Consider the following 24,467-nt stretch of genomic DNA (forward strand, 5'->3'; position numbering starts at 1 on the left):
TGTGACGCCATGGCCTGTAGCCCACCAGACTCCTTTCTCCATGGGATTCTCCAGGCAGGACTACTGGAGTGGGTTGCCATTTCCTTCTCCAGGGGATCATCCCAACCTAGGGATCGAACCCAGGTCTCCTGCATTGGCAGGTGGATTCTGTACCACTGAGCCACCTGCGAAGCTCAGGACAGGTGTTACTTATATGCTGAAGGATTAATATAGTTACTATGTTTTGATGCCTTACACATTACCTAAAAAGAAAAAAGTGAACTGTCTTACAGAAAAATGGGTATTCTTTTCCTGAAACCCTTATCCACAAAATAGGGAATAGCAACAGATGGCTGTTAAACGTGGAGCAGTGTGCAGTAAGTGTACACTGGTAATAGTTCTGTTCATTCAGCGTATCAGCACGGTCATCAGCAAGAAGAATGTCCCTATTGTGAAAAGTCAAGGAGAGCAGCAGAGTAGATCAAATACTTGGATAACTTAATCCAGAAAAAAGTAGTTTAAAAAAAAAAAAATACTGCTGACAGAAAGACGTGTTCCAGTTGAGCTCGGCTCCCGCTGTGTAGCAGGATTAAGAAGGAAGCAAACCATCCTCCTGAGCCCACGGAGTCTGTTTCCACCATGGCATCAAAGAGTGATGCTCTGAGTAGCTGCCACTGGCTGGACGAGAAACTGAGACTCTGATGCAGAAAGCCTTTGAAAAACTGTCAAGCATAAACCATTTTATATTTTTAATGATTGGGATTTAGATGGAGTTGAGATAAGTAATTATCACAGTGGTGTTCACAGGTCTGTGCTCTGAATAAAGGAGTAAGCTCCTACAGGAAAAGCTAATCATAACTGTTTTTCACGTTCTGCAGTACACCTGATGGACTTATTTCAGCATAGCAGTCTTTGCCCAGGAGCAGTGTGGAGTAGAGTTCTGTTCAGTACACGTGCTGAGTAGGAGGCGTGGCACAGGTCCGCGTGCACACGTTCATGCCAGCAGGCGTGCGTGTGTGTGTGGTCCACAGTGCTTGTTTGGTGCTCAAGTGTAGTGTGCGACAGATACTGTAGAGGATAGACAGTTGAAAAGATGTCCATTTCCTCTAGGGAAAAAAATGCAGAAAAAATGGTCTCCTTGGAGTAACTCATTCATTTCACTCAGTCTAAGGCCTGTACAGTCTGCATGATGTATGTGATACCGTATCATGCACAAGGGGGCGTAACTCCTGGCCGGCCAGCTGTTTTTCCTGATTCCTGAGACGTTAAGCTCCTGGTTTCAGAAAAATCATGTGTATGTGTGTTGAAACATCTGGCATTTTGGCAGTAAAGTTGAAAAGGATGGATTCATTTTGCAAAAAACTGATTTTGTTTAATTATCATTACCTGTTCTGACCTGGCACTTATTTTATTTATAGGCGAGTGGCCGAACTGTTTATGTTCGATTTTGAAATCAGTGGAATCCATCTAGACCGAGAAAAGGTAACTTCGTGTTTCAGCTCCTCTTGTTTCGCTGGTACTTGGTTGGTGTGTTGTCAATAACGTTCCTGAATGTTGAGTGCTCTATGAAAGCTGGCCTGTCACCTCGGTAATTTAGAATCAAGGAATGACTCGAGACAGTGGGGTGTTTCAGGTGTCGTGGAGGTGGGGTGAGATGGGCCGTGTCAGGAAGGACCACGAGTGAGGAGGAAACCTGAAGATGAGTGTCTCCACGCGGACGCACAGAAGCGTCATCGAGACGCAGCGCAGGTGTGTCGTCACGTGATCCCTGCTCTGGACACACCTGCGAGATCCTTTCTGGTCACTTCCGTGTCTCTTCTCTGGGGGCTGCTCTTGGACAGGGCACGGGGGATGTGGCACACTTTTTAAGAGAACTCGACATAAAGCTGCCAACATGACCTGTAAGCCACGAAGGCCTGTGTTCTTGCTATATTCTTTCCAGGTTATTCCTTACTTACATTTTAAGGTCTCGTGAATATAATTAAAAAGTTTAAATTCGAGGAAGTGTGTCGTTAAGCAGTCATATAATAAATATAACAGTTTCAAAATATTTGCAGAGCTCCAAGTACTGTGTGTTTGCATGTTTAATTCTCCTTGAAGGATGAAATGACATGCTTAGCAGACTGTTGGCGAAGTCAGGAAACAGGTTTTATTTTTCCAGGGGTTGTAACAGGTGATCAATTCTTTGAAATAACTAATTTTATCACTTTTTTGTTTTAAGTAGTAAAGGCTTTGAGGAAAAATTTTGAAACTAGAGTATAATTTCCAGTTATCTTCATTGTCTTGTTTTTCCCCTGGTCACCAGTAGGTGGTGACAGATGGCCACATCAGAAACAAAACAGGCAAAGAGTAATCATCTGAAAAGTCATTTTCCCCATGAAGTTTGATTTTTCTATACTGAAATTTTTGTTACTAAGATACAGTTCATCTTTTCTAATGTCTTATCAAGGGTATACCTGTTCTGTTCATGTTTATATTTATCGTTTAAGAAATACGCTTGGTCATCCTTCAGGGTCACAGTACAGTTTAGCATCTGTCCATAGCCGTTGCCCCTTCCCCGGGAAGGCTTGCCTGTGGTGTCACGTGAAGCCCGTCATGAGTCCGGGGCCTGTTTGGCCGTCCCGTGACGAGCAACTGAAGATTCCTCCTTGTCCCCAGGAGACCTAACCAGTTATGTGGGCAACGGTTTTTAAGTTTGATCCCAAACATGGGGTGCCCCGGTGACAGCACAGGTTCGCTCAGGAGCCTGTGTCCTAGGGGTGACCAAGGAGAAGATCTGCTCCGCTCTGTCCGTCGTGACTGGCACAGACTGGAAACTGCCAGATGCACAGCTGGGGCCTGTGGTCTCCCACCCGCCCCTGTGAAGCGGGTCCAGCCCACCCCACCTCGCCTCTGGGCTGCTGCCCTCCTGTGGCCACTCCAGCAAGCCTGGCTGAGCTTTGCAAGTGCCCTTCACCACACTTCACTGAAGAGCTGCGTTAATTGCACCTTCCTTCCCTTGCCCTTGTATCTCATCTCTTAAGGCTGAGTCTGGTTTCTAATCTGTGCCTCAGATACTGTCATATCAGACAGATTCATCCAGCCCACTGCTCCCTTCCTCTCTTAACTAGGGAGTTTTCGGAGCCAGGGAAGGACTGTACCTCCCACTGTTCATTTCACAGACATGTTGTATGAACTAGAACTCCGGGAGTTACGCACATCTGAAAGTACAGAAGCGCTGTAGAAACATTAGGATGCTTCCTGGTGAGGATATGAAACACCTACCAAAAGCAGAGTCAGCATTTGCAGACAGTTATTGTGTATTAAACATTATGATTCAGTATTCGGTATTCATTTTATCACTTAGTTAATACCTTACTAAATTAAAATTCAACTTTATATGTTGATTGGCGTCTTTATAGATTACTGATTTGTTGTGAAATGTTACTTTAAATAACTTGACTACCCCCACATACAGCGTAAAAGAGCTGTGGACCTGAACGTTAAAATCTTGGATCTGAGCAGCGCATTTCTCATGGGAACCCACTTGCCCAACACGATTGAGAAGCACCTCCTGCCCGAAGGCATCCGGCATCACTTCGAGCTGGCCGGGGACCACGCGGTGGTGGACAGTCTGCGCGCAGAAGCGCCCGACGACTTGGTGCGTGGGCTCCATCCTCTGCGTAGTTCCGGCCTCGTCTGGGGCCATGGCTTGTGACCCTGAAATTCGGGGATCACATGATCACACCTTTAAAAATACATTAATGTTTACTAAGCACTAAAAATTGACTAGGGATGATTAATTCTGTGAAAAACTGTTTTTTCCGACTCTCTGCGACCCCATGGACTGTACAGTCCATGGAATTCTCCAGGCCAGAACACTGGATTGGGTAGCCTTTCCCTTCTCCAGGGGATCTTCCCAACCCAGGGATCCAACTGGGGTCTCCTGCATTGCAGGCAGATTCTTTACCAACTGAACTATCAGGGAAATGATTTGATTATTCCTGTTCTAAATAGTTCCTCATTTTCAAAGTATGGTGAGCGACAGCAGCGCTGGCCATTCCGGGGACTCATACTCTAATGCACGTAGTCTCACGTCACCTGGTTGATGGTGTCTCACGTGTGCCAGGTAGAACCTCGGCCCCCCTGCCCCTCTGCCTGTAGCGGAGAACTCGGGCCAAGTGCGATGTGGGCACCTCCCACACTCGGTGATGAGCCCAGAAGCTTCATCCAGCCTGTGTAAGGCCTTGTGTTTAAGCATTGCTTACCTGCAGAGTAAAGTGGTGGGAGGTAGCGTGTGTTATGATCATATAGGACTTTGTATCTTGGTATGTGTGTCTTTTACCATCCACTTTTTAAACATAGGTGCGAGAAGCTGCTTATAAAATTTTTCTTTATCCCAATGCTGGTCAATTGAAACGTCTAGAAGAGTTGCTCAGCAGCAGAGACCTCCTGGCAAAGTTGGTAGGATATCCTACCTACTCCCACAGGGCCCTCCAGGGAACAATTGCCCAAAGTCCAGGTGAGCCTGTTTACCCAACTCTTAAGGACAAAACAGGGCTTTTATGAAGCTGAACTTCTGACTCTAAATAGCTAAAGTTACTGTGGTATTTTTAATATACTCGGAGACCAGTTACTAAGATACTTTGTTTCTTTATTAGGAATGATTTTTAAACAGACCTAATCATTTGGAATATATTTGTACAACTAGTGTACTTTATGTGCACTTTGAGTAAGTCATTGAGTTAGACAAGGCTGTGGTCCATGGGATCAGATTGGCTAGTTTTTTGTAATTGTGGTTTCAGTCTGTCTGCCCTCTAATGCCCTCTCTCAGCGCCTACCATCTTACTTGGGTTTCTCTTACCTTTGACGTGGGGTATCTCTTCACGGCTGCTCCAGCAAAGCGCAACCACTTCTCCTTACCTTGGACATGGGGTATCTTCTCACAGCCACGCCTCCTGACCTTGGACGTTGGGTGTCTCCTCATGGCCAGTGGTCCTGACCTTGGACATGGGGTAGCCCCTCACGGCCGCCACTCCTGACCTTGGACGTAGGGTAGCTTCTCATGGCCGCCGCTCCTGATCTTGGACGTGGGGTAGCTCCTGCGCTGTGCAGCCGCTGCTCTTTGTCTAACTCAGTGAAACTAAGCCATGCTGTGTGGGGCCACCCAAGACAGATGGGTCATGGTGGAGAGGTCTGACAGAATGTAGTCCACTGGAGAAGGGAATGGCAAACGACTTCAGTATTCTGGCCTTGAGAACCCCATGAATAATATGAAAAGGCAAAAAATAGGACACTGAAAGATGAACTCCCCAGGTCGGTAGGTGCCCAATATGCTACTGGAGATCAGTGGAGGAATAATTCCAGAAAGAATGAATAGACGGAGCCAAAGCAAAAACAACACCCAGTTGTGGATGTGACTGGTGTTGGAAGCAAGGTCCAATGCTGTAAAGAGCAATATTGCATAGGAACCTGGAATGTTAGGTCCATGAATCAAGGCAAATTGGAAGTGGTCAACAGGAGACGGCAAGAGTGAACATCGACATTCTAGGAATTAGCGAAGTAAAATGGACTGGAATGGGTGAATTTAACTCAGATGACTATTATCTCTACTACTGTGGGCAAGAATCCCTTAGAAGAAATGGAGTAGCCATCATAGTCAACAAGAGTCTGAAATGCAGTACTTGGATGCAGTCTCAAAAATGACAGAATGATCTCTGTTCGTATCCAAGGCAAACCATTCAGTATCGCAATAATTCAAGTCTATGCCCTGACCAGTAATGCTGAAGAAGTTGAAGTTGAATGGTTCTATGAAGAGTTACAAGACCTTCTAGAACCCCCCAAAAATGTCCTTTTTATTGTAGGGGACTGAAATGCAAAAGTAGGAAGTGAAGAAATACCTGGAGTAACAGGCAAATTTGGCCTTGGAGTACAGAACGAAGCAGGGCAAAAGCTAATAGAGTTTTGCCAAGAGAACGCACTGGTCATAGCAAACACCCTTTTCCAACAGCCCAAGAGAAGACTCTACACATGGACATCACCAGGTGGTCAGTACTGAAATCAGATTGATTATATTCTTTGCAGCCAAAGATGGAGAAGCTCTATAGTCAGAAAAATAAGACCAGGAGTTGACTGTGGCTCAGATCATGAACTCCTTATTGCCAAATGCAGACTTAAATTGCAGGAAGTGGGGAAAACCACTAGACCATTCCGGTATGACCTAAATCAAATCTCTTATGATTATACAGTAGAAGTGAGAAATAGATTTCAGGGACTAGATCTGTAGACAGAGTGCCTGATGAACTATGGACAGAGATTCATGACATTATACAGGAGACAGGAATCAAGACCATCCCCAAGAAAAAGAAATCCAAAAAAGCAAAATGGCTATCTGAGGAGGCCTTACAAATAGCTGTGAAAAGAAGAGAAGTGAAAAGCAAAAGCAAAAAGGAAAGATATACCCATTTGAATGCAGAGTTCCAAAGAATAGCAAGGAGAAATAAGAAAGCCTTTCTCAGTGATCAATGGAAAGAAATAGAGGAAAATGATAGAATGGGAAAGACTAGAGATCTCTTCAAGAAAACTACAGATACCACGTGAACATTTCATGCAAAGACGGGCTCAATAAAGGACAGAAATGGTATGGACCTAACAGAAGCAGAAGATATTAGAAAGAGGTGGCAAGAATACACAGAAGAACTATACAAAAAAGATCTTCATGACCAAGATAATCATGATAGTGTGATCCCTCACCTGGAGCCAGACATCCTGGAATGTGAAGTCAGGTGGGCCTTAGGAAGCATCACTATGAACGAAACTAGTGGAGGTGATGGAATTCCAGTGGAGCTATTTCAACTCCTAAAAGATGATGCTGTGAAAGTGCTGCACTCAATACGCCAGCAAATCTGGAAAACTCAGCAGTGGCCACAGGACTGGAAAAGGTCAGTTTTCATTCCAATCCCAAAGAAAGGCAATGCAAAGAATGCGCAAACTACCTCACAATTGCACTCATCTCACGCTAGTAAAGTAATGCTCAAAATTCTCCAAGCCAGGCTTCAACAGTACGTGAACTGTGAAATTCCAAATGTTCAAGCTGGTTTTACAAAAGGCAGAGGAACCAGAGATCAAATTGCCAACATCTGCTGGATCATGGAAAAAGCAAGAGAGTTCCAAAAAAACATCAATTTCTGCTTTATTGACTATGCCAAAGCCTTTGACTGTGTGGATCACAATAAACTGGAAAATTCTTCAAGAGATGGGAATACCAGACCACCTGACCTGCCTCTTGAGAAACCTGTATGCAGATCAGGAAACAACAGTTAGAACTGGACATCGAACAACAGACTGGTTCCAAATAGGAAAAGGAGTATGTCAAGGCTGTATATTGGTCACCCTGCTTATTTAACTTCTATGCAGAGTACATCATGAGAAACCCTGGGCTCGATGAAGCACGAGCTGGAATCAAGATTGCCAGAATAAATATCAATAACCTCAGATATGCAGATGACACCACCCTTATGGCAGAAAGTGAAGAAGAACTAAAGAGCTTCTTGATGAAAGTGAAAGTGGAGAGTGAAAAAGTTGGCTTAAAGCTCAACATTCAGAAAACTAAGATCATGGCATCTGGTCCTATCACTTCATGGGAAATAGAAGGGGAAACATTGGAAACAGTGGCTGACTTTGTATTTTTGGGCTCCAAAATCACTGCAGATGGTGACTGCAGCCATGAAATTAATAGACGCTTACTCCTTGGAAAGAAAGTTATGACCAACCTAGACAGCATACTAAAAAGCAGAGACATTACTTTGTCAACAAAGGTCCATCTAGTCAAGGCTATGGTTTTTCCAGTAGTCGTGTATGGGTGTGAGAGTTGGACTATAAAGAAAGCTGAGCACCGAAGAATCGATGCTTTTGAACTGTGGTGTTGGAGAAGACTCTTGAGAGTCCCTTGGACTGCAAGGAGATCCAACCAGTCCATCCTAAAGGAGATCAGTCCTGGGTGTTCATTGGAAGGACTGATATTGAAGCTGAAACTCCAATACTTTGGCCACCTGATGCGAAGAGCTGACTCATTTGAAAAGATCGTGATGCTGGGAAAGATTGAGGGTGGGAGGAGAAGGGGACAAGACGACTGAGGATGAGATGATTGAATGGCATCACCGACTCAATGGACACGAGTTCGGGTAAACTCCGGGAGTTGGTGATGGACAGGGAGGCTTCGTGTGGTGCAGTTCATGGGGTTGCAAAGTGTCAGACATGACTGAGCAACTGAACTGAACTGAGTAAGTCATACTTTTTATTTCATTGATGAATCATTGATGATGATTTGCATTATTTTTGTTTTAACTCAGCTCGTTTCTGTGCTCAGCCTAACCACACTGGTTAGAATTAGTGTGGGAGTGGATGGGTGATCAGTGCTCCTGCTGGAGGCAAAGTTGAGTGTAGCCCAGGTCATATAAGATCCCTCCTTTCAGAGAGAAGAGGGCTGCTTCTCAAGGTTGGAGGTGGGGAGCATCTCTCTGGGGGTTTGTGAAAAACTTACCTTGTCATTTGTTGAGTTCTTTATGATTCATCACATATAAGAGAAAATGTATCACAATGAAAACGGTGTAATTTTCAAAGGCATTGATTAAATTACAGTTACACTTTAGACCCAAGTCCGCAATAGGGTGTCCGTGTCGGGGGGTTGTTCAGACTCGCTGTATTTTCAGGGTTGAATCCACATGACTTGGTGTCGGGCTGAGTGGGAGGAGATGGCAGTGGACACCATGGGTTTCCGTCCGTGCTACTGGATGGAATTGTGGGGTCACTGGGAAGGGCCTGCCGGGGGAGGGTCACACTTCCTGCAGGCTCCATGCTCTCTCTCTCCATCTGGTGTCCAGCCCTTCTTTCTCTGTGGGGCCCATAGCTTCTCCCAGGTTTTCTTGAAGCCAGCTTGCCTTGTTTCTTTCTCTCTGATGTGGGTCTTCGGGGTCCAGATGGGGTTCCCACATTTGAGGAGGAGCACGGAGGAGAGTGGGAAGGAGTGGGCACAAGTGGAGAAGGTTTGTGCTCGGGGAGTTAGGTTTGAGCAGGGCTGTCGGTGGTCAGCGGCAGGGGGCACCATGAGGGGTGCAGAGAGCAGCTGCAGGAGAGGGGGCGGGAGGGCACGTCTGCCGTCGGGAGGCTGCAGGGCTCCAGGCTGCTGGTGGCTGCGCACATGGTGAGATGTCACATTCAGGCACCTGAAGGGGGAGCCAGGCTTGCGACTGAACCACTGGGAAGACAGGGAGTCCTGCCGATGGGGTTGAGGCAGGGAGCATGGTGGTCCAAGTTCATGAGATGCCGGTCAGTGTGCAGGTGGCAACCAGGGTGGGCGATGGATGGGACATGCTGGGACGAGCGCCCAAGCGGCAGCCAGCAAGTCCACAGCTCACGGGGTGGTCCGTGGGAAGGTGTCTTGGAGCTGGACTCTGCACACATGGTTGTGTATGGTGTGACCTGTGTGCTTGGGGGCTGCAGTGTTTAGTTGGGGAGCTTGGACAGGGCCACGTGAGGATAAATCTTAATCCTGGTCAGTGTCCTTTAGTGCTGAACGCACTGACTAGGCACCACAGGGCCCTAGGGTTTTAGGAGCTCAGGAGGTTTACAGACGCTTGGGTGGCTGTGGAAAGTTCCATGAGGAAAGTGAAACTGGAGGTGGGCAGTGGGGGCCAGTGGGCAGAGGGCAGGGAGGTGGGGCGAGGGCTGGCAGGCCACGGCAGGCGCCCCAGGACCGGCGCGTCAAGGGCCTGTCTTCAGGAGCTATGCGACTGCCTTCAGGCGGTTCAGACTCACTGCTCTTCACAGGACAGTGTTCCAGGTAGGTAATCGACGTAGATGTTTCCTGTTCAAGAGAGCTAGAGAAACAAAATGGGTGAACGTCAGTACAAAATTAATTATTTTCAAATAAAAAGCACACACAGATAAATATTTGAAAACAGTACCCTGTGCCCACTGGTTTGACATCCTGAAACAAGATTTTATTTTGAGCTAAATAACAGTTTTTTGCTAAAAGTCTTAGCACCATCTAACACGACACACCAAGCCGCGTTTATGGGTGGGATCTCTGTTGATGGTGACGAGAGACCATGGCTTCCTGTAGCGGGTCCTTCCTTCCTCAGCCTTTTATTTACTCAGAAACAAGATAAACTGAAGAGGGCAAAAAATTAAAACCATGTAAAAGATCATCTGAAAACATAAAAACAGCGTTTGTAGCTTAGTCTAAAATATGTATGAAAAGCTCTATACACATGCTATGCTATGCTAAGTCACTTCAGTCGTGTCCGACTCTGTGTGACCCCATAGACGGCAGCCCACCAGGCTCCCCCGTCCCTGGGGTTCTCCAGGCAAGAACACTGGAGTGGGTTGCCATTTCCTCCTCCAATGCATGAAAGTGAAAAGTGAAAGCGAAGTCGCTCAGTCATGTCCAACTCTTAGCAACCCCATGGATTGCAGCCTACCAGGCTCCTCCATCCATGGGATTTTCCAGGCAAAAGTACTGGAGTGGGGTGCCATTATCTTCTCCGCTATACACATAAATCAGGCCTAAAAGTGCTAAATTCAAAAATTCTCGTGAAAAATTTCCTGTTATGGGAAATAATCGTAATTCTACTGCATTGCTTTTATGGGTTTCTGCAATATAACTTACTATTGACTTATGACTTATGGCTGAAGTATTTTAAGTAGTTAAAAAAAATTCTGGCAGCTTAAATTTTTTAATACTGGAGTACAGTCAGTTAACAATGTTGTGATAGTTTCAGATGAACAGTGAAGGGACTCAGCCACGTATATGCATGTATCCATTGTCCCCCAAACTCTGCTCCCATCCAGGGCTGCCACATGACATTGAGCAGAGTTCTCCATGTTTTACAGTAGATACTTGTTGATTGTGCATTTTAACTATAGCAGTGTGTACATGTCCATTCCAAACTCCCTAACTGTCACCCCCGCCCCTCCATCTGGGGCAGTAGTTAGTTCTATAAGCTTGTCTCTTTCTGTTTTCTAAGTTCATTTGTATCATTTCTTTCTAGATTCCACATTAATGGAAGTCATACAATATTTCTCCTTGTCTGTCTGTCTTCACTCAGTAAGACGCTCTCTAGGTCCATCCATGTTGCTAAACATGGCATTATTTCATTCTTTTTAATGGCCGAGTAATGTTCTGTTGCATACATATACCACATCTGTATCCGTTCCTCTGCTTGGACACTTGGGTTGCTTCCACGTCTTGGCTGTTGTAAACAGTGCTGCAGTGAATACTGGCGTGCATGTATCCTTTCAGATCATGTTTTTCTCCGGGTATATGCCCAGGAGTGGGACTGCAGGGGCGTGTGGGAGCTCTGTTTTTAGTGTTTTAAGGAACCTGCGTACTGCTCACCACAGTGGCTTCACCAGTTTACATTCCCAACTGCAATGTTGTAGGGAGGAGAATCTAAAGTTCTAATGTTCTAATTTTGATACATTTTCTTCCAGTATAGATCCTGAACAGATTATATTCTGCTGTGTATTTAAAAAGAAAAACATTTACTCAGAAAAACATTGATTTTTAAAATCTGATGTTTCTAAATTGTGCAGACTTTTATGAACAAATCAGTCTAGCTATCAAAAAAACTGAGAAACTTTTTTCCTTTATACATATAGAAAACATAAATAGATATAGAAATAGATTGAGATTTTGGATGATTTTCTTTTGCTTCCTGTTAGCTCTTTTTTTGGGGGGGTGGGGGTATCATCTAAGGCTCTGGAGTTTATGGTGTCAGCTTTGATGAACTTTAATTTAGAAGTGTCGAGTATGAGGAGCCGTGCTTTCCTTTTAGATTCCATCACTTTAAAGACACTGTATTGTATGGATTTATGGTCACAACATTGTAATTTTAACATATGTGTTCATTTTATTTCATGTAGTTAAACATATTTTCTTTGGGATTTTCATTTTAGAGACTGTCATGGAGTTCCTTGAGAAACTGTCTGACAAACTCTCCGAAAGGTTCGTTTTTTTTTTTTTAATTTCGCTTTTTAGAGTACACATGATTTAGCTTTTCTTCTTCTTTTCTTTTAAAGACTTTTAAAGATTTATTAAAAGAATTAGGAAGTGACCCATGAAGAATATGGTGTTGGCATATCGGGTCGGATCTTACACTGACAGTGAGCTGTACTTTGAAAGCTCACAACCCTCCTCTGGGGGTGACTGTCCCGAACGCTTGGGCCGTCCTCTGTAACTAACTAACCAGTCGTCTTCAGGAACTCATTACTGAGGTGGACTGTTTAAAATCTCCCAAACCTTTTTTGAAACTATGTATTTTAGCTTGTAATGACCTGGTCACCTAGTCTTGCTCTTCTTTGGGCATAAATAACGGGTGGCTCACGTCTGCTGTGTTGTGTGTTAGAGTGCCCGGTGTTTGTAGCTCAAGGCTCTCTGCTCTTGGTGGTCCCTCTGCCACAGTGCCGGCCTTCCCCCTGCCCAGCCCCCCTGGCCTGGTCCTTGCCACTCTGGTCGTGCTTCTCTGCGGGCTGAGCCCCCAGGAGCCTTCAGACCCCCAGCACGAGGCCTCCAGCACGAGGCTCGGCAGGGTCGTGGAGGACCTCGGTCTTGGCTCTCCTGTGGAGCTGTCTAACCCCTGTTCGCTCTTTGACTGCACCCGCATGTTAAATTTTAGCTCCAATTTTCAGTTTGCGTTATAAACTACTGCCTTAGAACCCAGTCCTCTCTACTTTGCATTATATTTATTAGTTCTGAAATGATCTTTCTTATTCTTAATGCAGTGAGCTGTTGTGGCTTTGATAGAATGAAGTAGTGTCAGTTATGCAGTTATGGGAGAATTTATTCTACTTTGCTAGTTAAGCTTTATTTGTTCTTTTTTCACTTGTTTGTAGCTATAGATATTTTAAGCAAACATTATCTTCAGATTTTTTTAGTGAAGATTTTTAAATTACATTTAGTGAACTATATTTTTTAATTATAGAAGCTAATTCTAACCAAAACTTCATATTCTGTAAATATTAAGTCCATGTGTGATTACGGCCCAGCTGGTTTTTTGATAGGGGAAAATGATAAGTGGTAATCTTAAGTAAAATCTTCTTTTAGAGAAATTAAATTGTTAGTCTCTTTTTTAAAGTATAGCAAAAAGTAGTGATTTGAAGCTTACTGATGAATACTTTGCATATTCTATAACACTTAAATTTTCCAAATTTTAGTACTTTAAGACAAATATCCGCTTTTTAAGGTAAAAATTACAGAAGTTTACTGATGTATGTATCACTGTCTCTTCTAACACATGTAAAATTTGGATTAATACTAGTTTACATTTTTACTACAAATGACTACTACTATCATGATTACTGGAAAGGAGCAGAAGCAAACTCGTCTTTTATAATCTACTTGTGAAAATTTTGTCCTCACAACTAATGATAAACCTGTTTTACAGAACTATGAAAGATTTTGAGATGATTCGAGGGATGAAAATGAAACTAAACCCTCAAAATTCTGTAAGTGGCCATGCTGAGTTTCTTTTCCTTTTACTATTTATTTGTCTCCCTGGGTGTTAGTCGCGGTGCGGGGGACCCTTGGGGTGGGCTCTGCAGTTGCGGCTCGCGGGCTTAGTTGCTCTATGCCGTGTGGGATCTTCGTTACCCAGTCAGGGATCGAACCCACATCCCCTACGTTGGCAGGCGGATTCTCCACCGTTGGATCACCAGGGAAGTCCAGAGGTATTTCTATTATAAACAGTCTGTTGGCTGAGGGCTCTGTCTTTTGGCGCTGGGAACCATTTCCCGCTCTGCGCTGCCACCATGGCCCTGGCTGCGGTCGTCTCTCTTCTCCCAGGTGACGCGTGTGCCTGAGGAGCTGGTTTTCTGGCCCTTGTCCTGCTCCCTTCTTGTATCCCAACTGCTTTCCTGGTGCCGCGGCTCTGAGTTAGATGCTGGAAGGCCTTGGGGCTCCTCCGGAGGGAGTTTTCTGATGGGCCTTGTCTGCCCCCGCCCCCCGCCTCCCCCCCCCCCCCCAGCTTTGTTTAACATTTTCAGAGAGTTCTCAGACTGTCTTCCCATTTCCTAGCTTTCCCCCCACACTCTGCTTGACCTGCGGGCCCTTTCTCTTCCGCTGCCCTGGGGCCCCAGCCATTGTCTTCTGCCCCCACCAAGGCCTGCAGTGCCCCTGTGCTCCTCTCACTCACTTGCTGCTTTGCTTTCCCTTCATTTATTTTATTTTTATTTTTTACTGAAGTGTAGCTGATTTACAGAAATGGCAACCCACTCCAGTGTTCTTGCCTGGAGAATCCCAGGGACAGGGGAGCCTGGTGGGCTTCCATCTATGGGGTCGCACAGAGTCGGACACGACTGAAGCGACTTAGCAGCAGCAGTAGCTGGTTTACAGTGTTGTTCTTTACTTTTAAACTGTGGCTGACATCTGTGGCTCCAATACTTTGGCCAGCTAATCCGAAGAGCTGACTTATTTGAAAAGGCCCTGATGCTGGGAAAAATTGAGGGCGGGAGGAGAAGGGGACGAGATGACAGAGGATGAGATGGTTGGATGGCATCACCGACTCAATGGACATGAGTTTGAGTAGGCTCCGGGAGTTGGTGATGGACAGGGAGGCTTGGCATGCTGCAGTCCATGGGATCACAAAGAGTCGGACACAACTGAGCGACTGAACTGACTGACTGACATCTGTGGGCCAGCAGATGCTATGCGTCTGGGTCAGGAGAGGAGATGGTGTCTAAACTGAACCTTTCAGACCCCGTTCTTAAGAACGGACTCCCTGTTCATAGAGCTCTGCTCAGAGCCTGGAGTTGTGTTTCTAAGCAGTATACTCTCCAGGAGGTGCTGTTGAGTGACTCAGAGGACAGTTCATGAGGGACTGCTGCACAGCAGGCAGAGCTCGGGGCTGGGACACTGTAGGAAAAGGGAAACACAGCCTGCTCTCCCGAAGCTTACACCTGGGGTGGAGCGAGAGTGAAGACAGGAAGAGTCTGCCTGCACGGTTCTGCCCGGGTTGGGGCTCGAGAGGGAACAGTGCAGGCAGGCGGGTGGAGGGGCCGTCTTGTAAGGCCTGGGCAGTGGTGACCCCTCCAGGGAGATGGCACAGAGCAGCCCTGGGAGAAACGAGAGGCCTGCGACAGCCAGGGACGAAGCCCAGGCAGAGAGGAGCACGAGAGGCCGGCGCAGGCCAGGCCTGGCTCACAGGGGCTGGGCTCAGGGGTGTGTGAGGGCAGATGGAAGGTGGGGACGCACTGGGGGCCAGCACATGTGGACTGTGCACCTGAGCCAGGCTGACTGCGTCCGGCCCGGCTGCTGCCCTCTGTCACCTGCCAGCCTGCCCCCCAGGGGAGGGTGGCCCCTGCAGAGTTCCCAGCTCTGTTACCGCTCTGCAGCTGGCATCAGGAACGATTGTTCAAGTGCTTCTTGATGACGTGTTTTCTTTGCCAAGTTCAGGAATTCTGCCGCGGCTTGGTCTGAACTGCTGCTTTCATTCCTGGGATCCACGCTAAGCTTCCTGTGTAGGTCCAGAAAGGGCCCTAGTCATGCCTTTAGTTCCCCGACCTCCCTGCACTGTCCTATGGATTAACATATGGGCCACATCTGGGGTAGATTTCAACGTGGCTAGTTTCATCTATTAATGTCGACTTTTAGAAGTTCACATTTTAGAATGACATTTGTCTGCCTTTTCCCCCAATTCTGCAAGTATAGCTGATTTCTGCCTCTCAGCTCATTGATTACAGGAAAGGCAGAGTAGAGAGTAAGGAATGAAATTCTTGCCAGATGATGAGTTCCTAGGGTTTTTATAAAACTTTCCTGATATAGTAACAGATTACATTTTATAAAATGGCTGCATTATTGATGAAAACTGAAATCATCCCAGCTTTCCTAACGGTGAGTGTCTCTGCTGCAGGAATTGATGCCCTGGGACCCCCCGTACTACAGCGGACTGATTCGGGCTGAGAGGTGCGTGTCTGGAGAAGTGCTCCCGTGTGAGAAGGCAGGATCGATGTGTCTTGAGCATCTGCCCACTAACTGGGCAGCTGTGCTTTCACTTGGCGCCCACGCGGCCAGCCCCTGCCCGGCGGTCACTCCTGGTCCGGAAGCTGCGCTCTTAGGCCTGTCCCCCGTAGCCTGTCCCTGGGCTTCTGTGGTTTCCCTCTGTAGACCCTGTGAGTGTCTCCCCATCTGCCTCTACCCCTGGTGTCTCCCTCACTACCATAGTGATCAGTCGCTGTTCTTCTGAAGAAAAACAGGCCTGAAAACCCTCTTCCAGAGTAGAGACCCACTTCATGATTCAATCCTTCCTTGACTCCTGGTTTATAAATGAAGAGTGAGCTTCACTCCCCTCTAGAAGCTGAAGCTCACAGAAACGTGGCTGCTTCTCCTCGGCAGGTTCAACATCGAGCCTGGTCTCTACTGCCCGTTCTTCTCCCTGGGCGCCTGCATGGAGGGTCTGAGCCTCCTGTTCAACAGGCTGCTCGGGGTCTCGCTGTACGGGGAGCAGCCCATGAAGGGCGAGGTGTGGAGTGAGGACGTCCGCAAACTGGTGAGTGCCCGGGGCAGAGCGCGCTCCCGTCTGCGGGGCCTGGGACCCTGTCCACAGCGCTTTAATCCAGACTGCTGCTCTGGTTCAGGACACTGTGAAAACACTGTTCTCTAGAATCCACTGTTGCAGGAAAGTAGGGTAAACACGTAGCAGCAGAGTTCTTTCTCTGAGACAAAATACTTTTCTGAGGAGTTGGATAGAAGGTTGAGCCCACGTGTGCATCGGTGGCTGGGCTGTGGCCCGTGTGCTGGTGTGAGTCCTGGACAGTCACTCCGAGCCTGGGGCTGTCCCATCAGGGCCCACTTTGTGTGAGCTGCCGGTGTTGCTTTTCCTGGTGGGGTTAGAGGGTTTGCGGCCTTCAGGCTTAGTGCTCTGGCTTAGCGCAGCGTACTCTCATCACCGTTTTCTAAGAAGCGTGGATGTCTGCTCGTTGCCTGGCTGTGTTTGGTGATTGTAGATTAAGCTTAGTTACCGAGCAGCCAGCAGTCTCCTGTGCGTCACACAGATGGATAACCTGCAGCGATGCCACGAAGGGAGAAAGTGTAACAGGAGAGTGCCAGGACCCAGTGCAGACGATGGAGGGGCTCGTTCAGGAGGGAGCCCCCTGCATGGGCAGCTTTCCCCAATGCCTTGAGCAGTTCCTGGCACCAAGTGGATGCTTCATGGAGTGCTGGAGTCCCCAGTAATTGAGGTTCTGTCTGGTAGAGGCCCCGCTTATGCAGAGGTGGATGGAGACCCGCTCTCCTTGAGCTGTGCCTCACGGGGCTGACCCAGGAGGAGGCGTCGCTCCCTGAGCCCATGCTGCCGTGGTTGGTGTGCGAGCGTCCTCACCTCCTGACTGCGGGAGGGGTCACTGTGCTTTCGTCCTGGGCTGGCTCAGGCCCAGGGAAGAGCCATGGCATGGAGGCTGCGGTCAGGACCCAGGGCTTGTTGGGAGGGTTCCTCTCCCATCAGAGTTCGCCAGTCACCCCAGAGACACAGCAGAAGAGGCTGAAGGCATGGTGGACCCACCTTGAGGTGACCTTGGAAGCAGAAAGTCATAAAATGTCTGCATTGGTGGCTGTTGGTGTTCTGAGTGCAGGTTCTGGTGTTTGGAATATGTTTCTACTTTTGGAAGTTGTGATGGCTTCATTCACCAGTAAATCAACCTTTTTTTTCTAGGCCGTGGTTCATGAATCAGAAGGACTGCTGGGATACATTTACTGTGACTTTTTTCAGCGAGCAGACAAACCACACCAGGTGATGCTTTATTTACAAACCAGTCTCTAGAGTGATCAGTAGCTAATGTGTATTAATGTTAACTTTACCTCTCATTTTTGTAGTTACTGATATTTAAAAGACATTAACAGTGGTGACTAAATGTGTACGTTTGAAATGGGGTAGAATTTAAAGACGGCAGAAGTTATGAGGTAGTTACAGAAATGTGTATCTGCTGTTTTCATCTGGGTTGCGGTAGCAATGATTGTAGTGATGAGTGCTGTTTTAGGAGCCTGTCTGTGTGCCTGCCAGCGCCTGAGCCCTTCTCATGCACCGCTTTCAAAGTTTCCCTCAGCCTTTTGAACTCAGTCCTGATGAGATGAGGACACTGAGGCCAGAAAGCTGAGGTTACTTGCCTAGAGTCACACAGTCAGAGGTGCGGGGGTTGGAGCTGTCCGTACGCAGCACGGGCTTGCTCTAACACTGCACAATGTGTGTCTCTGAGGGACCTTGTCAACCACCAGTTCACTCCTTGTGTGAAACCGCAGGCCAGGTTTCCAGATCAGTCAGCTTCAGCAGTTTTGGGCAATTGGATTGGAACTGTAAAGAATTCAGATTATAAAGTTATAACAGAAATAATGGTACATTGTATTTAATAGTGATCCATAGTTTCCACAGCGGTTATAACAGACGCTAGTTAACTCTCTGGCATTTGACACAGTGGAGGGGAGGCTGGTGGAGGTAACCAGTTCTCAGGAGACATGGCCAGCAGGTCTGCATGGCAGGACCAGAGTCAGGGCCATTGACCGCTGCATCCACTGTTCCTTCACTGTGCTTGAAAGGCTGGAGAGTCCAGGTTCGTGACCTGGGTTCAGGTTTGAGGTGCCATGGCCCTAGCTGTGTGTCCCTGTGTTCCAAGACTCGGTTTGTTTTCTCATCTGAGAAATGAAATACCTGCCTTGTAGGCTTATGTGAGAAGAAATGATCAACTTTTGTACGTGGACTGAGAAAGTGACTCAGGTTCCGTGCTTTGTGACAGTTGAGAGCTCGTCTCTTCATGCGATGGAGACGGTGGTGGGGTGTGTGGCCTGTCTCATCGCCAGCCACAGAAGGGGCTCATTAACACCAGCGTCCTTCCCCGCCGTGGCTGCCTTTCTCCCTGCCCTGAGCATCTCGAGCGTCTGAGCTCAGTGGTGACCGTGTTTTCAGCTCCTGGAACGTCAGCTCAGCACGTCTTTGGAGTGAATGAATGACTCTGTCAACAGGAGCTCAGAGTATTATCGGTGTTTTTAAGAAAGTAACATTTCAGCAAAGGAGAAAGTGTTGGGGAAAAAGTATAAATAAAAGAATAGAATTAAGGTGACACTTGTACTCACTCATTTTGATAGAACTTTGCATTCATTAAGACTTGCTTACCTTTTAGCTTCTGATCATTTCTTCACTGGTCTCGTTTTCTTAAAGGATTGCCACTTCACCATCCGAGGAGGTCGTTTAAAGGAAGACGGGGACTACCAGCTCCCCGTGGTGGTCCTTATGCTGAACCTGCCCCATTCCTCAAGAAACCTGCCCACGCTATTGACTCCTGGGATGATGGAGAACCTTTTCCATGAGATGGGACATGCCATGCACTCGATGCTGGGACGGACTCGATACCAGCACGTCACTGGTGAGCAGGAGCTCACTCAGTACAGGACTTCGTCTATTGCAGTTCTTTAAATACACGCTTTTCATCTTAGTTGGAAAAAAGCTTTTTGTTTAGAAACCCTGTGGCCATTGATCAGGTGGCTTCGTCTTGTCCTTCCACCTGTGATCTGACCCAACACTCATACATTTTTTCCGTCCATGACGACAGTTCTCACCAAGGCTGTATGAGTGCCTGTCTCTCCAGTTTGTACCATTTTACATTCTGCTGTGTTTTATGTGGAATTTACGTCAGTGGCTGTGTGTGTGAATAAGCACGCCTTCTCAGCTCCAGCACAGGCTTAGCAAGCGAACAAGTGAATGTACACGGCCTCTTTTTATCCAAAACCAGTCAGAAAACTTCAGGGCATCTTGAAAGGCATGGCCAGGCCCTTACTGTCTCTCTTCTGCGTCCCCTGCATAAAGCTGTGGTTTTCTTGCTGATGACAGCCCCCCTCCTCGTCATCTTCTCTAAGCTTGTCATCAGACGGGCCAGCCCTGCACCACCTGGGCAGGTGTGGTTCTTAGTATTCAGCAGCTAACTTTACACACACAGTATTTGGGGAGGAGGAGATATTTTGAAAAGACTGCAGATGGTCTGGACAGAATCATAAAGTGCCACCAACACGTTCTTATAGGACTTGTTACTTTAAGTATTTTGAGTTTGAAATGTTGCCTTTCTATATTGAGGGTTGACTTTGTTCCAGAAATAGTAGATAAAATACTTTTAAAAGGAATGAGGGATACTGGCTTTTAGTGATGGAATTCAGTGCGTTAAATTAGAATGCGTTCATTGTAAGAATGTTGTAATTTGTGTGCCAGGTGTAGCCCGGTGGAGCTGAAGACAGTTTTGTTTGTAGAGGGCGTGAGCCGTTGCTTTACAAGTGCTTTACCCAGCTGTGCAAATATTTTGTTTTGCTTCTGATACATGGGAAAATGTATGAGATGAGTACAAACTTTCCTGCAAATATGTGCAATTTTATAGAAGTAAAATAATGATTTAATGAATTAAAGACTATCGTAGTTCATCAGAAGTACACATAAAAATGTAAATGAGCGCCTATGGTGACACTGACATGCTGCCACGATTCCTGCCGACCTCTCCTCTCGCCCCTTCTAGGGACCAGGTGCCCCACGGACTTCGCCGAGGTCCCGTCTATCCTGATGGAGTATTTTGCCAACGATTACCGGGTGGTTCACCAGTTTGCCCGACACTATCAGACGGGCCAGGTAGGGCTGACGCGTGTGTGTCCTTGGGCGTGGTAGGGGCGGCTCCTCGGACCCGCCGGCCAGCACCGAACGCTTGCTGCCTCTTCAGAATATTCTCCAAACCAGACTCCTCCTCCTGTTTCCTGACTCGCTCCCTTCATTTGTCGCTGTTGTGCCGTGAGGGGGACAGGCAGCTGCCCTTGTCGTGTGCCAGCAGTGTTGTGTCTGGTCCACACACCATCCCCCTCGGAAGCACTGCGTCCTGTCTCTACAGGGGACAGGCCGTCCATGGAGCCTCAGTGCTACCTCGGAGAACTTCTGCTCTTCCTGCCCTTTCTGCTTCTGAACGTTTGTTTCTCGGTCTGAATCTGTTGTTTCGTAAACTGTGATGTCATATTTCCCTATAACGTTTAGTTAGCGTCTGTATGAGGCCAAGTCTGAAAATCCCTTAGGTTCTAGTTGTTGTCGTCTAGTCGCTCGGTCATGTCCAACTCTTGCTACCCGCTGGACGGTAGCCCACCAGACTCCTCTGTCCATGGGGTTCTCCAGGCAAGAATACTGGAGTGGGTTGCCGTTTCCTTCTCCAGGGGATCTTCCCCACCCAGGGATAGAACTTGCCTTTCCTGCATCTCCTGCGTTGGCAGGTGGATTGCTTCCATTGAGCTACCAGGGATGGGTTTAACTAGCACCTTATCGTGTTAGAGATTTTACTTCTGTAGAGGAGGGCTAAGGGAGCCGTGCTTTGTGGTGAATTAGCTCTGAGCTGGCGGTCAGCATCTCGTGTTTCCTGTCCACGTGCCCCCGTCCTCTCAGGGCTTTGATGGCGTGCTGCTTTGTTAGGTGCTGTGTCCCCTCAGTCTGCACCTCCCTGAGTGCCCAGGTACAGTCACGTTCATCTTTGAATCCTCAGCATTTATTTATTTAACTTTTTAAAATGTATCTGTTGCACTTTATATATTATGTAACAGGTAATACAGTTAAAGCAATGAAATGAATTAGAAAAAAGACGATAAGTCCATTGGATTTGGAACTCAGTTGTTTGTAGGAAATCTTTACATAGCAAAACTAAGCATCTGTGCTCACAGGAGAGCCTCTCAAATCCAAATTTTTTTTTTTTTTCATTTAAAATTTACTATAGATCTTTATTTGTAGAATCCTCAGCATTTAGAATTGTGCCAAACACAAAAGAAATTGAAGGACTGGGCAGAATCGGTAAAAGGGTCCAAGCCACCTTTGTGACTTCTCTTTCCAGTTATATCTCTGGATGCATGATGTGAGTTGGCCGTTTCTATTCTTTGGACTTTGTTGTGTCTGTTATTGTCAGTGTAGGGTAATGGCTGAGTTCTGGAGAGCTCCTCTGAGTTACTCTCTATCATACTCTATTTGAGTTTGTTAAAAGGACAAGATAGAAGGATTAGTAATCCAGTCAGCTACCTGTTCGTCAGCCTGCAGAGAGTTGCGCTGGGGATTATATAAACTCAGCCAAGAACACAGACGCACGTAGCCCCTCGAATGGCAGCACGTCCACCCCGGCTACACACTGGGGGCTGGGAATGGGGCGGAGACCTGACTGCGCTCCTCCTTGAAGCCTGAATCGGTGGACACTGAGGGACAGTGGTGTGAGGGTGGCCGGTGAAGGGTGGGGAGACTAGAGGTGGCCCCTGAGAGCCGTGCAGAGGTGTCTAAGAAACCAAGGGCAGCGGGAAAGGAGCTGTCTGAGGAGCTTAGGCTTGTAAGAGGCCTGGACACACGCACGAAGGGCAACTGCAGCCGAGCAGCGTGGACCCTTCAGAGTAACGCTGAAATTCACCACAGATAATGAGTTTACAATTACTGTTGTCCCTTTCCAGAACAGTCAGGAAAACAAAGAAGGGCTAGAACCCCTGCTTGGAGGGTGATGTACCATCTCTGAAAAGTTCCTATTTTAATCTTGAATTCTTCAGTCAGAAGAACCATTTTTGAACAAGATCACTTCAAGAAAAGAGTATAAAGTGAAGTCCGCAACTCCTCTTCAGAGATGAGACCAGAGGAAAGCAGCAAGCTGCTCTGGATTAATTCCAGGCTCAGACTCAGGAGGGACACCCAGCGGGCTGAGGGCTCACAGACACAGCGTCCACGACAGGAAACCATCCTGTGATTCCATGGAGACGGACGAGCCCGCCAGAGGCATGGGGCACAGGTGCACAGGGGGCTTGCTCTTCCCATTGCTGATTAAATGCCAAGTGGCTGGATGTTTACATTCCGAGGGCAGGTCTCGCCCAAGGGCAAGAGTTCATTCCCCCAAATCTAAGCCTCTGTAGATAAATAACATGAAGGCCCGGAAGAGCACTTGTGGGCGCATCTTTGTGCTTCGTTTCCTGCCCCCCTGGTCTCCCCGCTGGCCGCCTGGTGCATCCAGAGGCTCTCAGAGTCGGGGTAACGTCTCCGTGACTTATCAACCCCTCCCAGTCTTTTATCCGAACTCAGCATCCCAGAGCCAGCAGGTTCCTGTGGTCGAGGAATTAGAAGTATGCCTCTCAGGTCCACGGGTGGCTCACAGCTGCCAGAGGAAGCAAACCCCAGGGCTGCTCATTCAAGGTTCAGACTGTCTTGACAGTGTCAGGGCTGCAGCAGGGCTTGTTGCAAATTAATCTTAAAACCAGTAGCGCAGAAATGCAGATTTGGTGGCAGCTCATATGAAAGGGTCCAGGTTTTTACACGTGATGAACCCAGTGCGGCTCGGCGATCGGGAGGACGCCCCTTCGATCTTGGTGCCCGTGGGCTGTGTTGCAGGGCCCGTGGTGTCCGAGGAGCTGGGGTGTGTCCTTCCTCTCTGTGCTTGTGGGCTGTGGCCTGGAGCCTGACCCCTTCCAGGTGCTGCCATCGAGCGCAAGGTTAACTGTGAATGGCCTGCTCGTCTGGAAGCATGGCTCTGTCCTCCCTTAGACGTCTCCACACACAGCTCCTTTCCATCCTGGCAAAATGCACAGGAGGTAAAACACGCCAGGTTAACTGCGTGTCAGCAATGTTTTGGGGTCAGTGCGCCCAGGCACCATGCTCCCCTCTTGCCACCAACCACCACCCCCGCCCGATGCTGTCCATCCTGCAGAGCTGGGGCTGTGCGCATCAGACACCGAGTCTCTTCTCCCTTCCCCAGCCCTGTCAGCCGCCAATCTGCTCTGTCTCCCGGAGTCCGACTCTTCTGGGGACCTCACCGAAGTGGATCATGCAGCATTTGTCTCTTGTAGTTTATCTCATTGAGCACAGTGTCTCAGGGTTCATCCCAGCGGTGGCCTGCTCACAACAGCTTTCCTTTTAAGGCTGGGTTGCCATCTTTGTGTGGGTGAACCAAGATGTTCAGCCTTTCTTCTGCTGATGGACACCTATGTTGCTTCCATCTTTTGGCTGCAGTTGTTTTGGCTGCTCGCCACTCAGAGACAAGTGCTGGTGGGAATGGAAGGTTGCTTTAATCAGGAGGCAGCAGCCTGGGGGAAGGTGGACTCCTGTCCCAGAATCCCCTTCAGAGAGTCTGCTCAGCCGTGAGGGTTTCTGAAGGGAGGGAGGGGAGTGATCTCAGTTAATCTTTGAGGTAGGGGTCAGAGTCATAGCCAGCCCTGCTTCTGCCCCCGTGTGCAGACTGGTGGACTCCTCTCAGTCTCTCTTTAGACTGTTTACACAGTCTTTGCTCGCGAGGCTCCTGAAGGGAAAGTGATCTGGTCGTCTGTCAATTCCTTGTTCTTCATTTCCCCTTCTTTAAGGAAAGAAGCAGCAGGTTATGGGAGGCATTGTGTAAACCAAAGATTGGAAAGGTGCGCTGGGGCTGGAGGTGAGCTACAGGGTAGCTCTGCTTCGGGGACAGGGTGTGAGGTCCCTGCGGAGAGCCGTGCTACAAGGGCTGCC

The 24,467-nt window shown here is 47.7% G+C and overlaps 1 protein-coding gene across 1 annotated transcript in view; it reads left to right on the plus strand.

Annotated features, from left to right (window-relative positions):
- Positions 1 to 24,467, plus strand: part of MIPEP (mitochondrial intermediate peptidase) — an 83,939-nt gene that overhangs the window by 13,252 nt on the left and 46,220 nt on the right. Inside the window, exons 5-14 of the mRNA XM_061434952.1 lie at positions 1,398 to 1,461; positions 3,437 to 3,619; positions 4,324 to 4,480; positions 11,917 to 11,965; positions 13,404 to 13,464; positions 15,867 to 15,919; positions 16,349 to 16,502; positions 17,664 to 17,741; positions 19,161 to 19,365; positions 20,500 to 20,609. Coding sequence (XP_061290936.1) covers positions 1,398 to 1,461; positions 3,437 to 3,619; positions 4,324 to 4,480; positions 11,917 to 11,965; positions 13,404 to 13,464; positions 15,867 to 15,919; positions 16,349 to 16,502; positions 17,664 to 17,741; positions 19,161 to 19,365; positions 20,500 to 20,609 — 1,114 coding nt within the window. The remainder of the gene's footprint in view (positions 1 to 1,397; positions 1,462 to 3,436; positions 3,620 to 4,323; positions 4,481 to 11,916; positions 11,966 to 13,403; positions 13,465 to 15,866; positions 15,920 to 16,348; positions 16,503 to 17,663; positions 17,742 to 19,160; positions 19,366 to 20,499; positions 20,610 to 24,467) is intronic.

The sequence above is a fragment of the Bos javanicus genome, chromosome 12, assembly GCF_032452875.1.
Source record: "Bos javanicus breed banteng chromosome 12, ARS-OSU_banteng_1.0, whole genome shotgun sequence".
Lineage (NCBI taxonomy): Eukaryota > Metazoa > Chordata > Mammalia > Artiodactyla > Bovidae > Bos > Bos javanicus.